Source organism: Takifugu flavidus, chromosome 9, assembly GCF_003711565.1.
Source record: "Takifugu flavidus isolate HTHZ2018 chromosome 9, ASM371156v2, whole genome shotgun sequence".
NCBI lineage: Eukaryota > Metazoa > Chordata > Actinopteri > Tetraodontiformes > Tetraodontidae > Takifugu > Takifugu flavidus.
In genome coordinates this window covers 10,361,734-10,378,255 of record NC_079528.1, presented here as the reverse complement: position 1 = coordinate 10,378,255, position 16,522 = coordinate 10,361,734, and the positions used below count along the sequence as shown (strand labels likewise).

The following is a 16,522-nucleotide window of genomic DNA, read 5'->3' as shown; positions in this document are numbered from 1 at the left end:
TATTTGGATGATCTAATCGCCCCTCACTGTAAGCTGTGTATCAAAATACAATTATCATTTCAGATATCAGAGGAGAATATAAAATATGCTACATCACAACTCCTCACACAATTCTGGAGAGCCTATTGCGTCCACTTCCGCTTGGTGGCGCTCCGTGTCAGATTAATATGATTTAAACGCACGACCGTGCATAAAATGCAGGCTGAAAAGTCACAGTTAATCATTTGTCTTGCTTGTTCAGCAAAGAAGAGAATGTTAATGATGGTCAGCATTTAATAAATAAGTTCTACAACACTTGGGAAAATCTGCTTCAGGTCCAGGAGGAGGCAGAAATATGGACCTCAGACAGAAGGTGAGTACTAGGGGGAGTGCGATGGAGGTGATAAGAGACCAATGTTGTCTTGAATAGCCATTAATTACAGGTTGTATATCATGAAAAACAAAAAAGGGAAAATACAGTTTATTCCTCGAGTGGGCTGACCTTTAGCTATTTGCTCTCTTTCTAGGATTTATTTAACTCTCACTGCCTCCTTGTTGACACAACCTCGCAATACTGTGATGAACGCCTTCCTCGTGATACTAAAACTCCTAAATAATTAGACAGAAAGGGATTCATTGCCATTCACTCAAATTTAAAATGTAACATGGGAAGCAGAACCTTTGTGAGGTTATACCGACTTCAGCCTCAGTCCACTGCTTGTAAAACGCCTCCTGGTTTAGAACGATATGTTGCTGTTGCTTGTGTAACAAAAATATCTTATTTTCCAAAAATATCTCGCAACAAGAAAGAACGTGTTTTGGTTTCAACTTTCTGTGGCTTTTAAATCTGGAGACAGAGAGGCACGTCTCACTTGTGAATATTATGAGCTTTTGTTTTTGGGGAGCTGTCGGATGTACTCACCGCACCTGAAATAAAGACAAATGCTGACACAACTGCACAATACAGTCTTTTATTTTAAAGTGAAACGCGTCCATAGCTGGAACCAAACTCACTGGATAGACTTTACTGTCGACCAATAACTCCCAGTACTTTGTCTTTGTTGGACTTTCGGGACTGCGTTATGGCCGTGATCCCATGCAGTTTTAAAGAAGCTCCGAGAAAGTGTCATTTTAATGCTTCTGGCCATGCATACGTGTGTTTATGTTAGAAAATCCTCTCAGGTGTAAGTCTAGCGCGCAGGCCCCGCCCCCTTCATCTCTGGCTGGAGTGTCATAACAGGAAGACTGTCGGGCACGGACTTTTCTTCATTGCTGTCATTCACGGATTAAGAAGTTACTTAAAGTTGAAGCGGTAATAAAGATTCAGGCGATGCTGCCGGACCGAGTCGTTCGTAACGCCATCTCGCTGCCGTAGTCGGCCAAGCAGTTTGTGGGAGTCGGAAGAGTTTTTATCCGCCGGAGACACTTTACCTACTGTAGCCAAACTAGTTAGCCTAGCCTTAGCTAAAGTTAGCACTGTGAGTGCTTCATACTTTCGTAACTTTATACACACAGGTAAGACTTCTCCTTTTTTTAAATACGCGCGTCCCCTATTAAACACCAACTTTGTATTTAGAGACGTAACGGTCTGTTTCTGTCTTGACCAAAAGACTTAGACTTTGTGCTTTGAATTTCCCTCCCTCATATAGACGGGCGGCTTAGCCGGGAGTTGGTGTTGGCTGTCTACCAAATCACCAGCAATACTATTGTTGCTAGTTAGCCACTGCTTTAGCTACGCCATGGAGTATAAACAGTTAACAGTTTTTTGGAAAATCTCAAAACACGGCCGGTGGAAACGCACACCTCTATTTTCTTTACATTCCAGTGTGGCGCGATCGCCTCAATCAAGGAAGCGGATTAATTTATCACTATGGATCCCAACACGGGGAATTCAGCATCAGCTGCGGGTCCTAAGAAGGACAAGAAGTCAAAGAAAAACTACGAGGATGGAGATGGGAAAAAGAAATTTGTGAGTATCTTCAGGTTTCACTAATTGAATTTAATATTTCATTTCTGGACGTGAATGCTAACAGATATTCCCTGTGATGTTGCAATTATCTTTTGGGGGTCAAATTACAAAGCTGCCTACACCTTCAAATTACAGGCAGCACCCTGAGGCATGCTCTTGCTGCCTTAGTGGATCCTGTGTTACCAAGGAGTGATGGTCCACATCCGAGTCAACACAGGATATTCAGACTATCCTGAGAGTTTACAGTGTTGAGAAATCTTCTTAAAGATACACGCTAGTTCATATATTAAGCTCGGGGTTTTGCATGTATTGATTAACTTGATAAAACAAAACCTAAAATTTCATTATCAGGTTCAGTATTGACACATGTTAGAATAGGAATGTGACTTAATCCTCGTGATATCAGCCTGGGTTTGTAGGCGTGCGTTCCTCACCGTGGCGTCATCAAGAGGCAGAGACATGGTAGCCATTGGCCGTGACGTTTGTCATCAGTCAGTAAAACTGTTGTGTAATTCAACCCCTGATCATGTCTAGCAACAGGTGGAAACTGATATCACAGACAGACCATTGGTAACTGTAGATATGGACGCAGGGGACACATCTGGTCCCCGAGAAGCAGTTATTGGAGAGAACCCGAGTTAGACTCTGTTTTATAGTGAGTGAAAGAGTACGAGTCTCATAACTGAATGGTCAGTCCAAATATCTATCTATCTATCTATCTATCTATCTATCTATCTATCTATCTATCTATCTATCTATCTATCTATCTATCTATCTATCGAATCAGCATCAAAACCCTTGTTTTGCACAATAATCATTAAAAGTGAGCAAACTGCCAACCTCATAAAATCGCCACATTTAGAATGATCCTTCCACTCAAATGAAAATGTCTTTTTAAAGTTTTTAAAGGCTTCTGAATGGAGGAGAAGTGTGTCTTTGCCCGTGAGTACACTTTGTGCAGATGCCCATTCGTAGTTGTCTTTCTAGGATGATTACCACTGCGCTCATGCATTTGTGAGACCACAGAGAGGATCTCAGGGCTGGGGTTTAAAGTGGTTGGTTTGAATGAGCTGTTGAGACACAGTTACTCAACAGTTTTGAGGCACCCATGAGAAACCGCAAAAGTGCACACACATTGACTTCTGTGGAATTAAAGCATGTCCATTTTAATGAGATTTAAGTGAGATCAACTATATCCTGGGGTTTAATGTATAGAAATGTCATGTATATGAACTGGTGTCATCTCCATCCTAAAAGTCCTTCTCGTTTCTTGGTTTGGTTTCCGTGAAAGAATAAGAAAGATGAAATATTTGATGTAATTTGTTGTGAATGGAGCTCGGATTTTTAACAGACTTTAAATGTTTATATTCCTTTTTTTAACTGGCTTCGCTTGTCTTCACAACAACAAACATCTACCGGTAAACTCATTATTAACCTAATAAATCTATACCAAAACCCCTACAAACATAGTTGGAAGAAGAAGGAGAACTCATCTAAAAAGAGAGATGATATTGAGCAGATACAGACACCTGACCCATGTGACACTAGCCCGCTACTCCTGAGGTACGGGAATAATCAAATAATCGGAAAGACATAATTCCAATGTTAATGTGCTCCAGAACCACTGAATTCTGAGCTGATTCTAATTTTTAAAATAAGAAAAACTGGCCGGTAACCACTATCTACCAGTGCAGAGTTCTTTTGATCATTGCATTATGTTTTATTGTTATTTATTCCAAAGGGAAACAAAGACATCATTGGGTTAAATGTAATTAATTTAATTGTTGTAAAGTTATTCAGCCCACCGTTATGCTATCTTTGACTGAGGACAATGTCAGTCATATAAATTCATGAAGCAAACTTTTAATAACTTTTCTACTAAAAATATCCTTCTTTTTGAAAAACTGCTTCAAAATCCCTAAAGTACTTCCATTGTCCAACAAAACTATCCTGTTAGTAGAACATAAATTATACATAGTACCGGTAAATTGATTAGAAGGGAAAAATAAAATATAATTAAAAACTAGTAAAAGGAATAGGGCTGTTTTACATCTTGTATTTTTCATCCAATTCCAATGTTCTTATGTTTCCACTGAGCACAAACTTAGAATAGTCTGGAACACCTGCCTCCCCAAAACCCAACTTCTACACTAAGGAATAAATCACCTGTGATTTAAGACTCTTTAGTTGTCTCTGTCTCTCACAATGGAGCCGCGTGCAGTAGTTCTGTGTGTTGCTGCTTCTGTCTGAAGACGCAGCACACGGAGGCCTTTCCTACACAGATGAGTTTCTTCATTTACTGTAGGCTTCGGCGGACAGTCATCTGGTTCCCTCTGCAACTTCCTGAGTGTAGAACCAAACGCACAAAGAGGAGCAGCATTCATTACTCATATTTACAGCCAGTCCCTTTCGATTTAATTAGAAAGTGTTTGGTTAACAGCACGCCCAACAACACTTTGCCTGCAGATGATGCGATCCATGAGCAAAGAGTGCCTGCAAATAAACAGGACATCGTTTACTGACGTTCTACATCATTTATCAATAGACGACAGCTGTCATTCAACACCTGATCGATATAATGATATTTGGCTGATGTACACTAATCTTAAATCTTAGGGTTTGAGATGCGGCCATACAGAAAAGGTTCTTGATCAGACCATTCCACTGGCAGCTGCCCTTGGTCCACATAAACACATTTAAAAAGGAAATTGATTTATATGTGGTGAAATCCTTCCAGCTAATTGGTGTCGGACCATCTTCAGCTGACCTTCCTGATTCTGTCTGCGTAGAACAGGAGTCCTTTGCTGTCGACCGGCTTAGGGTTATGTAATCTACAATGACATGGTAACATTCGACATGTTTAGAGGACATACTGTGCATCTAGATATGCTGTGCTGAGGTTTTCAGACTGCAGATGGAAAGGATCAGCATCCCTGAATGTTGTTGACACATAAACGGGCTGACTCGATCAAGCACTCAGGCAAAACGTGGATTAACCAGGGATCACTGCCTTAGACAGTTGTCTGGGAGACAACGAGTATTATATTTATCAGACCGTAGCGATGAGACCTGCTTTTTAAATAAGTCTGTTTTATAGTCGATGGATAACAGCTCTCTTAATTATGATTAATTAATAAGTCTATACAGTTCATGACTAGAGCCAAAAATGACTATAATGGTTTTTTGTGTCAAATTATGATTTTCCTTGATCATCATGTAATTTGCCTTAAAGTATACCAACCAACATACACCCAGATGACTCAAATAGAGAATCTAGGTGCAGCTGCCATGTTGGAGGCAATATAGCAAGATAATCCTGAGCACTACAGTTTTCTCCCACCGTGCAAGTATCTTTATACAATGCACTGGTAGTGTTAAACTTGTGGAGTTGTTAGTTTGGCGATTTACTTTCATTCATTTCTTCTTTTGTACCCGTTTTCACCAGCGTACGTACGCTAGACAAATGCTAACATTTCGTTGTAGCAGTCACTGTAACAGTTGACTGCATTCATCATAGAATGAGTGCAGGGACTTTTTGTCAGGTTCCAGCTTCTCAGTTCAGCCTCAGGTGGCTTCTGTTGAAAATAGGTTCTACGCTTGTTGTCCATGGAGTGGAGCATGGAGCTACGTCTGCAAGACACCTAAGAGAAAGGGTCCTTGCTCAGAATGGCAATGATAGTTGGTACTAAACAGCTCTTAAAACAAACCATACTCTCAATAGGAAGTGGGTGCATCTTGCATGCAGGCAAATAGCAACTGGCATTTGTGGCGTGCATTGTTTGTTGCTGTATTTAAATCTATTTAGATCCAAATTTGAGGTTGTTCTTGCGTCAGTGCTGGATCTTGAGTCAGCCGCTTGATTTAAAGACAGAAGTTTGTTCTTCTCAATGTGTGTGTGACATCTTTAAACACAGGCTTAACCATTACGTTTGCACACGTTATAGGATAACAATTTATGGCCATGTTTATCATTCATAGGGTAATTAATTGCAAAGACAAACACTTCTCTCAAAGCATAGACCATGTGCCTGCTTGTGAGTTTATGCAGCACCATGTCTACTTCCTGAGGAAACCACCTCGGCAAAGGCTTGATTTAAAATTGGTTCAATGAATTATTTCCAGAAATGTGGTGGGCATAGAGACTCATGTGTACACATTCACCGAAGGTCATCATTTACAGAGGATCTAGTAGTCCTGTTCATTTGTTTGTGTGTTTTCTATTCATCCCTGACACACAGTTATTGGTAGGCTGATGGCAGCAGGGGTACAGAGTGAAAGAGTTTATCTAATCTGAGAGAGAGAATATGTTACACCGAGAAAAAGAACTTGGTGAGTGGATGAGTCAAATTAAAATGGAGAAGTAAAAACTGTAACTGAAATATGAGATGAGGTCAACTATGATTGAGAGCACCATGCAACCATTTTATCGAGTATTACACACACGAGTGGGACTGGGTGTTGTTAGAGACATCAAGTAGACATGAATTGGACTTTTTCTGATTAGTAAGCATGAGGGGACATTCAAGAGTGCCTCACAATTCTGTTGCTGATCACGATACGTTTCCACAGCACCATTTGCCAAGTAATCAATAAACTAAATTGTGACAATCCACAGCTATTTCACTATTTCCCTTCTTCACTGGTGCATCGGTGTTGTTTTCATTTGTGTGATCATCTGAAATGCTGTTTCATTTCCTCATTTATCCAGTTTACATCACTCGTATATTAGCAGAGTAGTGAAGAGACATGAAACCCCTCATATTCAGGCCGTAGGCCCTAGATTACAGCACTATAGCTCCATATTTACACATGGAGTCTAATTCTGCTTTGTTTCTTAATTCATCCTTATGCTAAAATGGACTCGGGTTAGAAATGTCCTTAAAAAAAAGGGGGGGGGGGGTCAAAGTCAATGATCATTAGATAAGCGAAAGACAAAACAAAATGTTGGTTTTATTTGATCTTAAAATGATTTCCATCTCTTGAATTGCACCTAATGGAAAAGGAATGAGAAGAATTTTAGGGTCAGCGCTAGTTCACCAAGGTGAGTTAATAATAAACGTCATGTTGTCCAACAAATTTTCCCGTTTGTGGTGAAATCATTTTTACAGTTATTTGTTCAGGCTTGCGTTATATCCCTAGAGGGGATAGTTGGTGGACCTTTTTCACCGATGCTGTTGCCATGGTGAATGGAAGTATCATGGTGGTGTAAGTGCTTAACTTAGAGTAAGTTAGAAATGGTAGAACTTACTCAGATCAGCTTATGTACTGTAAAATCAGAGCTTTCCATCTCCAGGAAAATGAGATTAAGTTTGTGGAACACACCCCTTTGACTAGTTTAGGTCATGCTGTAGTAATTAATCTAAGTGCATTATCTGGGTTTGTATGACAAATTTGATTTAGATTTATTTTGTTGGAATAACATGCTGACATGTGGTTTGAAGGCTGCAGGAATTAAATCATACTAAATCGTTTTCCTTCAGTCGTGTACATTTGCTGAATGCTTTGTATTAATGTTAAATATTGCATAAGCCAGGCATTTTTTAAAGATGTGGATTGAGTACCTAATTTAAAATTGCATACATTAGCACCAATTAACCATGTTGGTGCTCTTTGTAGCGTGATTAATTTGAGGATTGCAAGATTAGGAGAAAGTGGTTTTTCTTTTGGCATAAATTTCAATACTGTACTTCATTTACAGAGAAACAATTTAAACGTGACAGGAACTTTTCTGTAAATGTTGGTGGTTAGACCTCAGGCACATCTTCAGACAGACCTTTAGTAGTGGAGGGAATCACCTTCTGCCTCAGTGTGATGATACAATAGCAAGTTCAAAACAAGCATCATGACTTAGGATCATCTCCTGCTGTCATTGTTCAAACATGTGCATGCGGCTCTCCAAATATCCAGGTTGTTCAGACATGCAGGGAGCCTGTGATTGGAGATCAGCCTCTGCGATTGTGTGGAAACATAGGCACTAGAATAATCCTCACACAATAAATGGAAAGGAGGGAAAGAGAGATAAGGGCAAGTAATAGTGGGTTCAAATAAGGAAACATCCTGTATGCAATTTTGCACAACTTCCTGTCATAGCATACAAAGTTAGAGAAACACGAGAGAGACATATCTCTGAGCGTGTGTACAAAAAAAGAAGTGATGTTTAACGGCTAAGAAAATGTACGTGTGAATGCTGTGAAGCAGCCATTTATATTTTCCTGAAGACTCAGCAGTTAGAAAGATGCCAGGTTAAAGACTGGTAAATAACAGGACCAACCAGTTGATCCATAATGAAACTATTTACTGTGTCAATTATTTGTATATGCAGATTTAAAAACTTGACAAAAAGCTACCAACAGTAGACAACAATAAATGAAAAATAGTGCGAGGATTATTATTTTTCCTAGGAGAGACATTTGTTTTACTCTATTCTAAATATGATTTCCCGGAATGTTTAGTAGAGATTTTTATTCATTAAAAAAAAATACATAGGTGATACGAAAATGGCAAGACTGAACCCTTAACGGTATTTAAGAATAAATAGATGCAGACTTTCAAGTTAAGAAAAAGAAACATGATTTATCCTCTTTCATTTCAAATCTAATCTGCGTTTCCAAAACTTGGAGGGTTATAAAGGAATCAATCAGTATGTGGTATAAGGCTAAGTCATGTGACCTATATTTAGACCAGTTTCACAGCCATTCTGTGCACAGTAGTGTTAGCGGGGCCATATTTCATGAAACAAGCACAGATGAAAGGTCACAAATTGAATATTTGTAATCCTCTCTCCACTCTGGCTGGATATTTACTTCAAGGCTCTCTAGTTGGAACCATTAATATCAACATTGCTTGTGTTTGACCCCGGACACTGTTCTTCACCCTCAGCTGCACAAGTCCCTCTTTTTTTCTACCTCATTTATCTGCAACAATTCAAAAGCTTTAGAACTTTTTCTCGCTCAGGCCTGTGACATTTTCAGAGTTGTGTGTTGTGGTGATGGAAGTCAAAGGCTCTTTAATGAAGTACTGACATAAAAGAGGGGCCCTTTCCACTCGCCGCCAACTGGACAAATGTGGAATGACCATTAGGAGTTCAACTTGATCACTATGGGTAATCCTTCAAGAGCAGACTTTCAGATTTTTCAATATATCTGTTCAAGGTCTTTGTTGGTATTTGAAAAATAGACTTTTTCTATAATTATGTAGAACCCAATTGCTGTAGCACGCCAAGGCCATATCAGACTGACTGGCTGATTATTATGAATTCAGCAGCTTTCGAAGGATACAATAAATTTGCTGCTTTTCAATTATTGCTTTTAGATAAAAAAACTTCTTTTCACATTTTATTTTGGAGTAAAGCCATTTGAATCAACAAAATTGGGTTCCCATCTATTCGGTAGTCTCCCCAAAAGAGAAAACAGCACTGTTACATTACAGCGGATTTTGGACATTCAAAATGTTTTAGTTAAATGTGTTTGGAAGAGCATATTTACCTTTCTTCTAGATAAATATAAAGAGGATTTGGGATTAAAATTTGAATACTTGTCATATTTAAATTTGAGGAACAAACACATGATAGCATTCGCTCAGCATCCATGTTGATATTCATTAGTAAGGAAATGCAGTTTTTATAGATACTTCTAATTAGACTTGTACTCAGTGTCACAGCCATTGTGAAGAAAAGCAGAAGCTTCAACTTGTCACTGAACTGCCAAACTGTCTCTTGTTGTGTATATTTTCCACTTGTTGGAGCTGCTTTCTTTGTGAAGGGTGTTTTTACATCAATTTTAATATTGCTTTGGATGATCCTGGCCTGACCCCTAGTGGCCACAATATGAATTGATTTATTTTCCTTTTGTTAAAAGTTACATCTAATTACTACCTTTCAGTAACTTTCTTAACTGTGTTTTATACCTTTAAATAGGTGTTTTGAATATGTGATTAATTTGTTTCTTTATTTCATACAGAATGTGTCCCTCCTGTCCTGCTGTGAATCAAACATGAATGCTGTAGATGGCTTTGGGTGTTCCTGTCTAATTTATATACTTCTTTCTCTCCATCTGCTTCCCCTTTTCCTTTTACTGTTTTATGTTGAATTTTTCTCCTTCCGTGGTGTTCTTACTCCCTTTCACTCATTCATCCTTTACAGAAACTCAAACGCCTGATTCCTGATGAGGTAGGTCTATTACTCACCAGTCTAACCTTTGTACTTGATCCTTCAAACCATCAGCATGAGCTAACCAGTGTGTCATCCATTAAGCATCATGTTGTGCATCACACGTATCGGTCTCGCAACATTTGGCCGATACGTCTGCGTGTGTGTAATGGAAATTGACGTAACATCATAATGAGGGGTTCTGTTCTCTGGCTCAGGGCTCACAAAGTTCTAGCATTCTACAGCACATTACATGATGAATGAAAACACGTCATTTTCTATGCCCGTCTTCTATAACAACATCTCAACTGTTTATTTGTTTTCAAGCCTTGGATGTCTTGTTTGTTGAATCCCACATCAACATACATTCTTTATATGTTATACAAAATCAATAATGCCCCAAACCCCAAATCATTTTAGTAACTTTTTCTTTAAAAATTGCACTTGTTTGATGTGTCTGTTGATGAGGGATTACTAACCTGTTGTGTGGTTTGGCAGTGTTTTGGGTATTTACCTTTAGAACCTCACGTGTGTGTCATTGTTTGCAAACCCAGTTGGAGCGTTTCACCAGCATGAGGATGAAAAAGGAAAAAACGGGTCAATTATCAAGTCAGCGACATTCGTCAGCTTCCAACTATGAGATGAATTCCCAGAGTAGCATGTTACAGGATCATTCTGATGAATACATCTTGGAACTCTTTGAAAAGATGCTGGTGAGTGAAAGCTTACTCTGTATTTATCATGTTTTTATAATAAAGTCATGTGTTACTGACCTGTGATGCACACATCATTCATCAACTAATAATTTGAGCTGTGCGGGACCTTTACAAAAGACATTTGTGTCTTCATTATTTCTTATTCTGTAATACACATGCACACACAAATGGATTTGTTTTTTGGTAACTTGTTCACATTACATGTTGACAGAGCATAAACAATGATAAACATTGAAAATTGGAGTGATGAATGCAAAATGAGCCAGAACAGTAATGTTTGGGAGTCATTCGGGCTGATTTGATTCTCACTTTTCTCAATAAATGGAACACAGATTACAATTGTTCCCCTCCAGCAGCAGCATCATACAGAATCATCATACAGCCATGCACTCGTCTTCTCTCAAAACAGTGATAGTCTTTCCAGCTACCGGTAACTTTTTTTTTGCTTATTTCTGTCTTTTTCCTCTCTCTAGGTGGATATGAACCTGAATGAGGAGAAGCAGCAGCCTCTGAGGGAAAAAGACATTATGATCAAAAGAGAGATGGTCTCCCAGTACCTCCACACTTCTAAAACTGTTAGTACAAAAATAAAAAATCCACATTTTCCACATTTATCGACACTTCACCCTCGGTTATTGTCTTTACCCATGTGGTTGTGTTGCTGTACTACTAATGAACCATGTTAAATATTCATTAATGAAATATCACAACCACAATGATGTAATTACCTACTTTTGATAGTGCATGTGTAATAAAGTATGACAACAAAGTGAATTTTCCTGTGAAGTAAACCTATTAAGCCAAATTTGTACCAAAAGTAGGCATGACTGCTAATCAGAATCTTTACTGTTGCCCTTGGACCCCTGCTTCTGCGTAAACAAAACAGCTTCTGTTGTGTAAAAACTGTGTAGATGGACGTTCATGTGTTGTGTCTGTGTTGTTTGTTAGGGACAAAATCAGAAAGAAAGCACCAAATCAGCTGTCATGTACATCCAGGAGTTGAAGTCAGACTACAGAGACTCGCAGCTACTGAGCTGTTTGGAATCACTCCGAGTCTCACTCAATAATAATCCTGTCAGGTAACCAACGTGCAACTGTGTGTGTGTGTGTGTGTGTGTGTGTGTGTGTGTCTGTGTGTGTCTGTCTGTCTGTCTGTCTGTCTGTGTGTGTCTGTGTGTGTCTGTGTGTGTGTCTGTGTGTGTCTGTCTGTGTGTCTGTCTGTGTGTGTCTGTGTGTGTCTGTGTGTGTCTGTGTGTGTGTATGTATGTATTTCAACAACACATGTCCTGATATTTAAAATAACGCTTTTCTCCCTTCAGCTGGGTGCAGAACTTTGGGGATGATGGTCTGGCCCTGCTGCTGACTCTGCTAAAAAGACTACAGGAGGACAAAGACGAGTACTCGTAAGAACCTTAACTCACATGCGAAGTCATCCATAGCAGCGTTTGTAACTTACTTCCTTTGTTTCTCCTACAAGATCTAGAATGTTGGGAGTGAAATGCCAACACGAGATCATCCGTTGCCTGAAAGCCTTTATGAACAACAAAGTAAGTAAACCAAGACACAATAACATGTTTTCTGATAATTATCAATGATGCCAACAGCTATACAAATACCTAAAACTTATTTTATTTTCAATATCTTTTTTAAAGTGATAATTTGTCCCGATAATGTGTCTAAAAATAACTTCTATGTAAATGGTCAGTTGTATAATGAGGTTTCTTTGTTTTCTCTCTGTTAGTATGGGCTGAAATCCATGCTGGAGTCAGCTGAGGGAATCCCTTTGCTAGTTAGGGCCATAAATCCAAAAGTCCCTCATATGATGGTGGATGCTGTACGGCTGCTCTCAGCCATCTGTATTCTGGAACAACCTGAAAACCTGTAAGCATGAGTTAAATACAGGGACTAGGATTTTCTGCTAGAGTTTTTTGTTATGTGTGCAACTGTTTTTATTTTTAATGTTTTGTTGTTTTGTAGTCATGAACGAGTTTTGGAAGCCATAACAGAAGAGGCAGAGAAGCAAGACATCGAGAGGTTTCAGCCTCTCATTACGGGCATGAGCAATCATAACATTGCTCTAAAGGTGTTGTAAACAAAAAATCCTAAACTATTTAATGCATATGACAGGTGAACCTGTTGTTTGAATTGAATTCACTTTTTTGCCATATTCATTTCGTCAGGGTGGCTGCATGCAACTGATCAATGCTCTGATCAGCCGGGGAGAAGAGTTAGACTTCAGAATCCATATTCGCTCTGAACTGCAAAGATTGGGACTCAGAAAACTGCTGGGGGTACATACATTACCTTCTTTAAATTGGTAGATTTTTCAAATGTTGCAATCGAACTTTTGGCTTAACAAGATCAGTGTTTCCGTTCCGTTTCTCATGCTGTCTCTGTAGGAGGTAAAGAGCATAGAAAATGAAGAACTGAGGGTGCAACTCACAGTGTTTGAGGAGCAAGCTGAAGATGACTCTTACGACCTTAAAGCACGTCTGGAAGACATCCGCATTGAAATGGAATATCCTTAACTGAGGAGATTACTTTTGACTTTGCCTGATGTTTTTTTGGGATTAAATACAATTTCAACCTTCATTAGTTTATGAAAGTTGAAGAAAGAATGTATATAATTGGCACTAAGTAGCATATAGGTATGTCATATAAAACGATATAAGGCTATATTAAGGCTCAGAGTGGAATATTAGCAATTGTTATGGCTGTTATTGCAACCGTTAAAGTGCAGTTCTGATATCTAGCAGAAGATGGCGCCCACAGACCACAAATTGGTCTAAACGTCCCATCGCACGACTGTATCTGTAAAATGGGGACTGCTAAAGGCAAAGATCTCCAAATGTAATACACTTGGTCAAACCATGAATGGACAATAATTCTGTAAATAGAAAATGTTCTTTTATATAGGATTTGATATTTTTCTGTTAATTTTGCCTTAATTATTGCTTCAGTGATGTGAGGGAAGTGTTTGAAATTCTAGTCAATACGGTGAAGGACTCCAAGGCTGAGAACCATTTTCTGTCCTTAATGCAGCACCTCTTGTTGATCCGAAATGATTATTTGGCCAGGTAAGTGTATCAACTCACTTGTGTGGAGATATACACTCTACCTCCTCAGAGTTGATTTGGTATTTTTGATATTGTGCTGTTTTTGTTGATTACTTGTGATTGCACAACAATAGCTTTCACATCAAAAGTACTGTGAGTAGCAGCCTTTGCACGTTGGTAACGTGTATGGACTTTCACACTCAAGCAGATATACTATGTATGCATGTACGTACACACGCACAAATTGTGCTATTTGGCTGTTGATCTTGTGACTAACAGTTGTGACTTGTTATGATGTGATGGTGTATATAATGTCAGAAAGCAAATAGAGTACATCAAAGTCCACTCATGTCTTGACTGATTTCAAAACCCAGCCAATATGATATTAGATAAACCCTGTAGTCTATGTATACTTGCAATCCAAAAACAGACAGACAGACATTAGAATATATTAGGAGTTTAACTGAATGACAAGACACAATAAAATGACTAGACACTCAATAAAAAGGAATATATATCATTCTATTCTTTGCCAAAAAGTGCATCTATAAATAAACAAAGAATGCCATTGTTTTCCAGCCTAATCCCTTTTCCCATCCACCTGTTTTTGCAAATCACGCTCAGTCTGTTATTAAATCACTGAATCTTTAAAGGATGTTACTTTCCTGGCCAGTCCTTGTTCGTATATGTTAAAAGCACCTCACAAACAACTCTGTAAGCAGTTGTTGTCAACATTTTGTTTTTGAGAAAATATTTTTTTCCCCTTTTTTAAAAAAAAATTGCAGCATCCACTTTGGAGCGACATCTTTGGTTGTGTAGGCCCATTTATCCATTTTTCCGTAGTGGCACTAGATGTCTCTCTCGCTCCATGGTTAAATCTGAGCTCATGGAAAAATGTTGAATTATAATGACAGAGTAGAATACGCGTGGAATAAAGGCAGGGTGACTAATACTGATGAATAGGGTTGCGATATAGACAGAACAGATACTGAGACCAAGATTCTTGCACCATCTAATGGGGTCAGGGACTCAGGCCTCCAAAATAGAGAATGTGTGTGAAGCTGATCAGACATGGGACTTTGGACACACATCAAGAGTCTCATACTAGCACAGTTGCACACAATCAATCTTTGTGACAACACCTTCACCCTGTCATGCTCTAACAAACAGCCAATCTCAGTTCTAGACAGTGACACAGTACACATGTTCAAATATTTGACTGAACAAATAAACTCCTCACCAGTCATTCTCTCTGCCATGTATATGAATACAGTATAGGTATATTTGTAGGACTGAAGTATTAGATAAATATAATATACATGTTTTTTTTCTCCATACTTCTCTTTGGTGTCCATTGTTTTCTAATTTTGTTTTTTAAATGTGCCCCTCCCTCCTCCTTTAGGCCTCAGTACTATAAGCTGATAGATGAGTGCATCGCTCAGATTGTGCTTCACAAGAACGGAGCAGACCCTGATTTTAAGTGTCGAAATCTCAGCCTCAACATTGAAGCCTTGATCGGTGAGCTGACAGACCAGAAATCACACAAACATTCACTTTGATGATATATTCACCCACATCATGTCAAAGTTGTTAACGGCACACAAAGTGCGAGATCAGTGCGCAGACATTTGGGTTTTAAAATTCTGAGTGAAACCTATAAATCAGAGTTCTGTTTTTACTGTCTAATGAATGTTTAAGTGATGCTGTTAATGGAAATGTGCACAATTACCATTTAAAGAAATCAGATCACATCGCCTTGTTCCTAAACTGCACCTGGTTGAAAATTGTATGGAGGCTGTCACTAACCGTTAGGTGGCGCCAGAGAGAAAAGTAGGAATTCTTTTTTTTCGTCCTATTGTCCTGTCCAGCAGTGAGGCAAGCAGGATTGGCATCTGAACGCCTCTTGGTGTCAGACAGGTTGTTTTTTTTCCCTGTCCCTGACGAATTCATCCATAAAAGTAGGAATTCAATTCGTAGAAGATTTATAGTAATGCATCAGAATAACCAAAACATTGAAAATAAAAAGCCCCTTGCTGATTTTAGAATCACAAATTTCAGTGGTACTTAAATATTAAATATATATTAAATATTACATTTTTAATAGTTATTGCAAATTGAAGTATACTGGAAAATTTTAAGTTTAGATCAAATATTTAAAGTAATATTTTGGTGGTCACATGAATTCTGATTGTAATCTTAGTGTTTTTTTTCATTAGGAGTTCGTCCTTACTTGCTATTAAATACAGCTATTTTTATAGGCTTTAAGTGAAACTAAAATCAGGGTAAAGCTGTATGATTTTAGTGTGGTACAATCTGCATATATTTGAGGCCAAAATAACTTTTTATTTTTTTAACAGCATGGAATAATATATATTTTTTTTTAAAAATCTTCATTTTTGGGCTTTGTGAGAACACCAATGCATAAAAGGCAATTATTTCTTTATTTTTTACCTTATCATAATACACTATTGGTCAGATATTCTTAAAATGATAGTCTGCTTATGGCAAACTAAACCAGAGCAGAGAGGAGTACAGGCCATGTCTCAAGAGTTTGATACTCCTTTATGGTCTCATTTGCTCACTGCCAGAGCCTTTAATTTCACTGCTTCTAAATGTGTACACGCTCACACACACACACACACACACACCACACACA

The 16,522-nt window shown here is 38.5% G+C and overlaps 1 protein-coding gene across 3 annotated transcripts in view; it reads left to right on the top strand.

Moving 5' to 3' along the window:
- The first annotated feature begins 1,188 nt into the window (after positions 1-1,188).
- The window catches only part of LOC130530979 (protein diaphanous homolog 1-like), a 66,063-nt gene continuing 50,729 nt past the window's right edge, over positions 1,189-16,522 (top strand). For 2 of the 3 annotated variants that reach the window (XM_057042605.1, XM_057042607.1), the window contains exons 1-14: positions 1,189-1,494; positions 1,805-1,948; positions 10,089-10,115; positions 10,649-10,807; positions 11,284-11,385; positions 11,759-11,889; positions 12,130-12,213; positions 12,288-12,357; positions 12,552-12,691; positions 12,788-12,893; positions 12,991-13,101; positions 13,210-13,328; positions 13,771-13,887; positions 15,269-15,384. In XM_057042605.1, coding sequence (XP_056898585.1) covers positions 1,850-1,948; positions 10,089-10,115; positions 10,649-10,807; positions 11,284-11,385; positions 11,759-11,889; positions 12,130-12,213; positions 12,288-12,357; positions 12,552-12,691; positions 12,788-12,893; positions 12,991-13,101; positions 13,210-13,328; positions 13,771-13,887; positions 15,269-15,384 — 1,381 coding nt within the window. In that variant the 5' untranslated portion in view covers positions 1,189-1,494; positions 1,805-1,849. The remainder of the gene's footprint in view (positions 1,495-1,804; positions 1,949-10,088; positions 10,116-10,648; positions 10,808-11,283; positions 11,386-11,758; positions 11,890-12,129; positions 12,214-12,287; positions 12,358-12,551; positions 12,692-12,787; positions 12,894-12,990; positions 13,102-13,209; positions 13,329-13,770; positions 13,888-15,268; positions 15,385-16,522) is intronic. The other variant, XM_057042606.1, reaches the window with a different exon arrangement.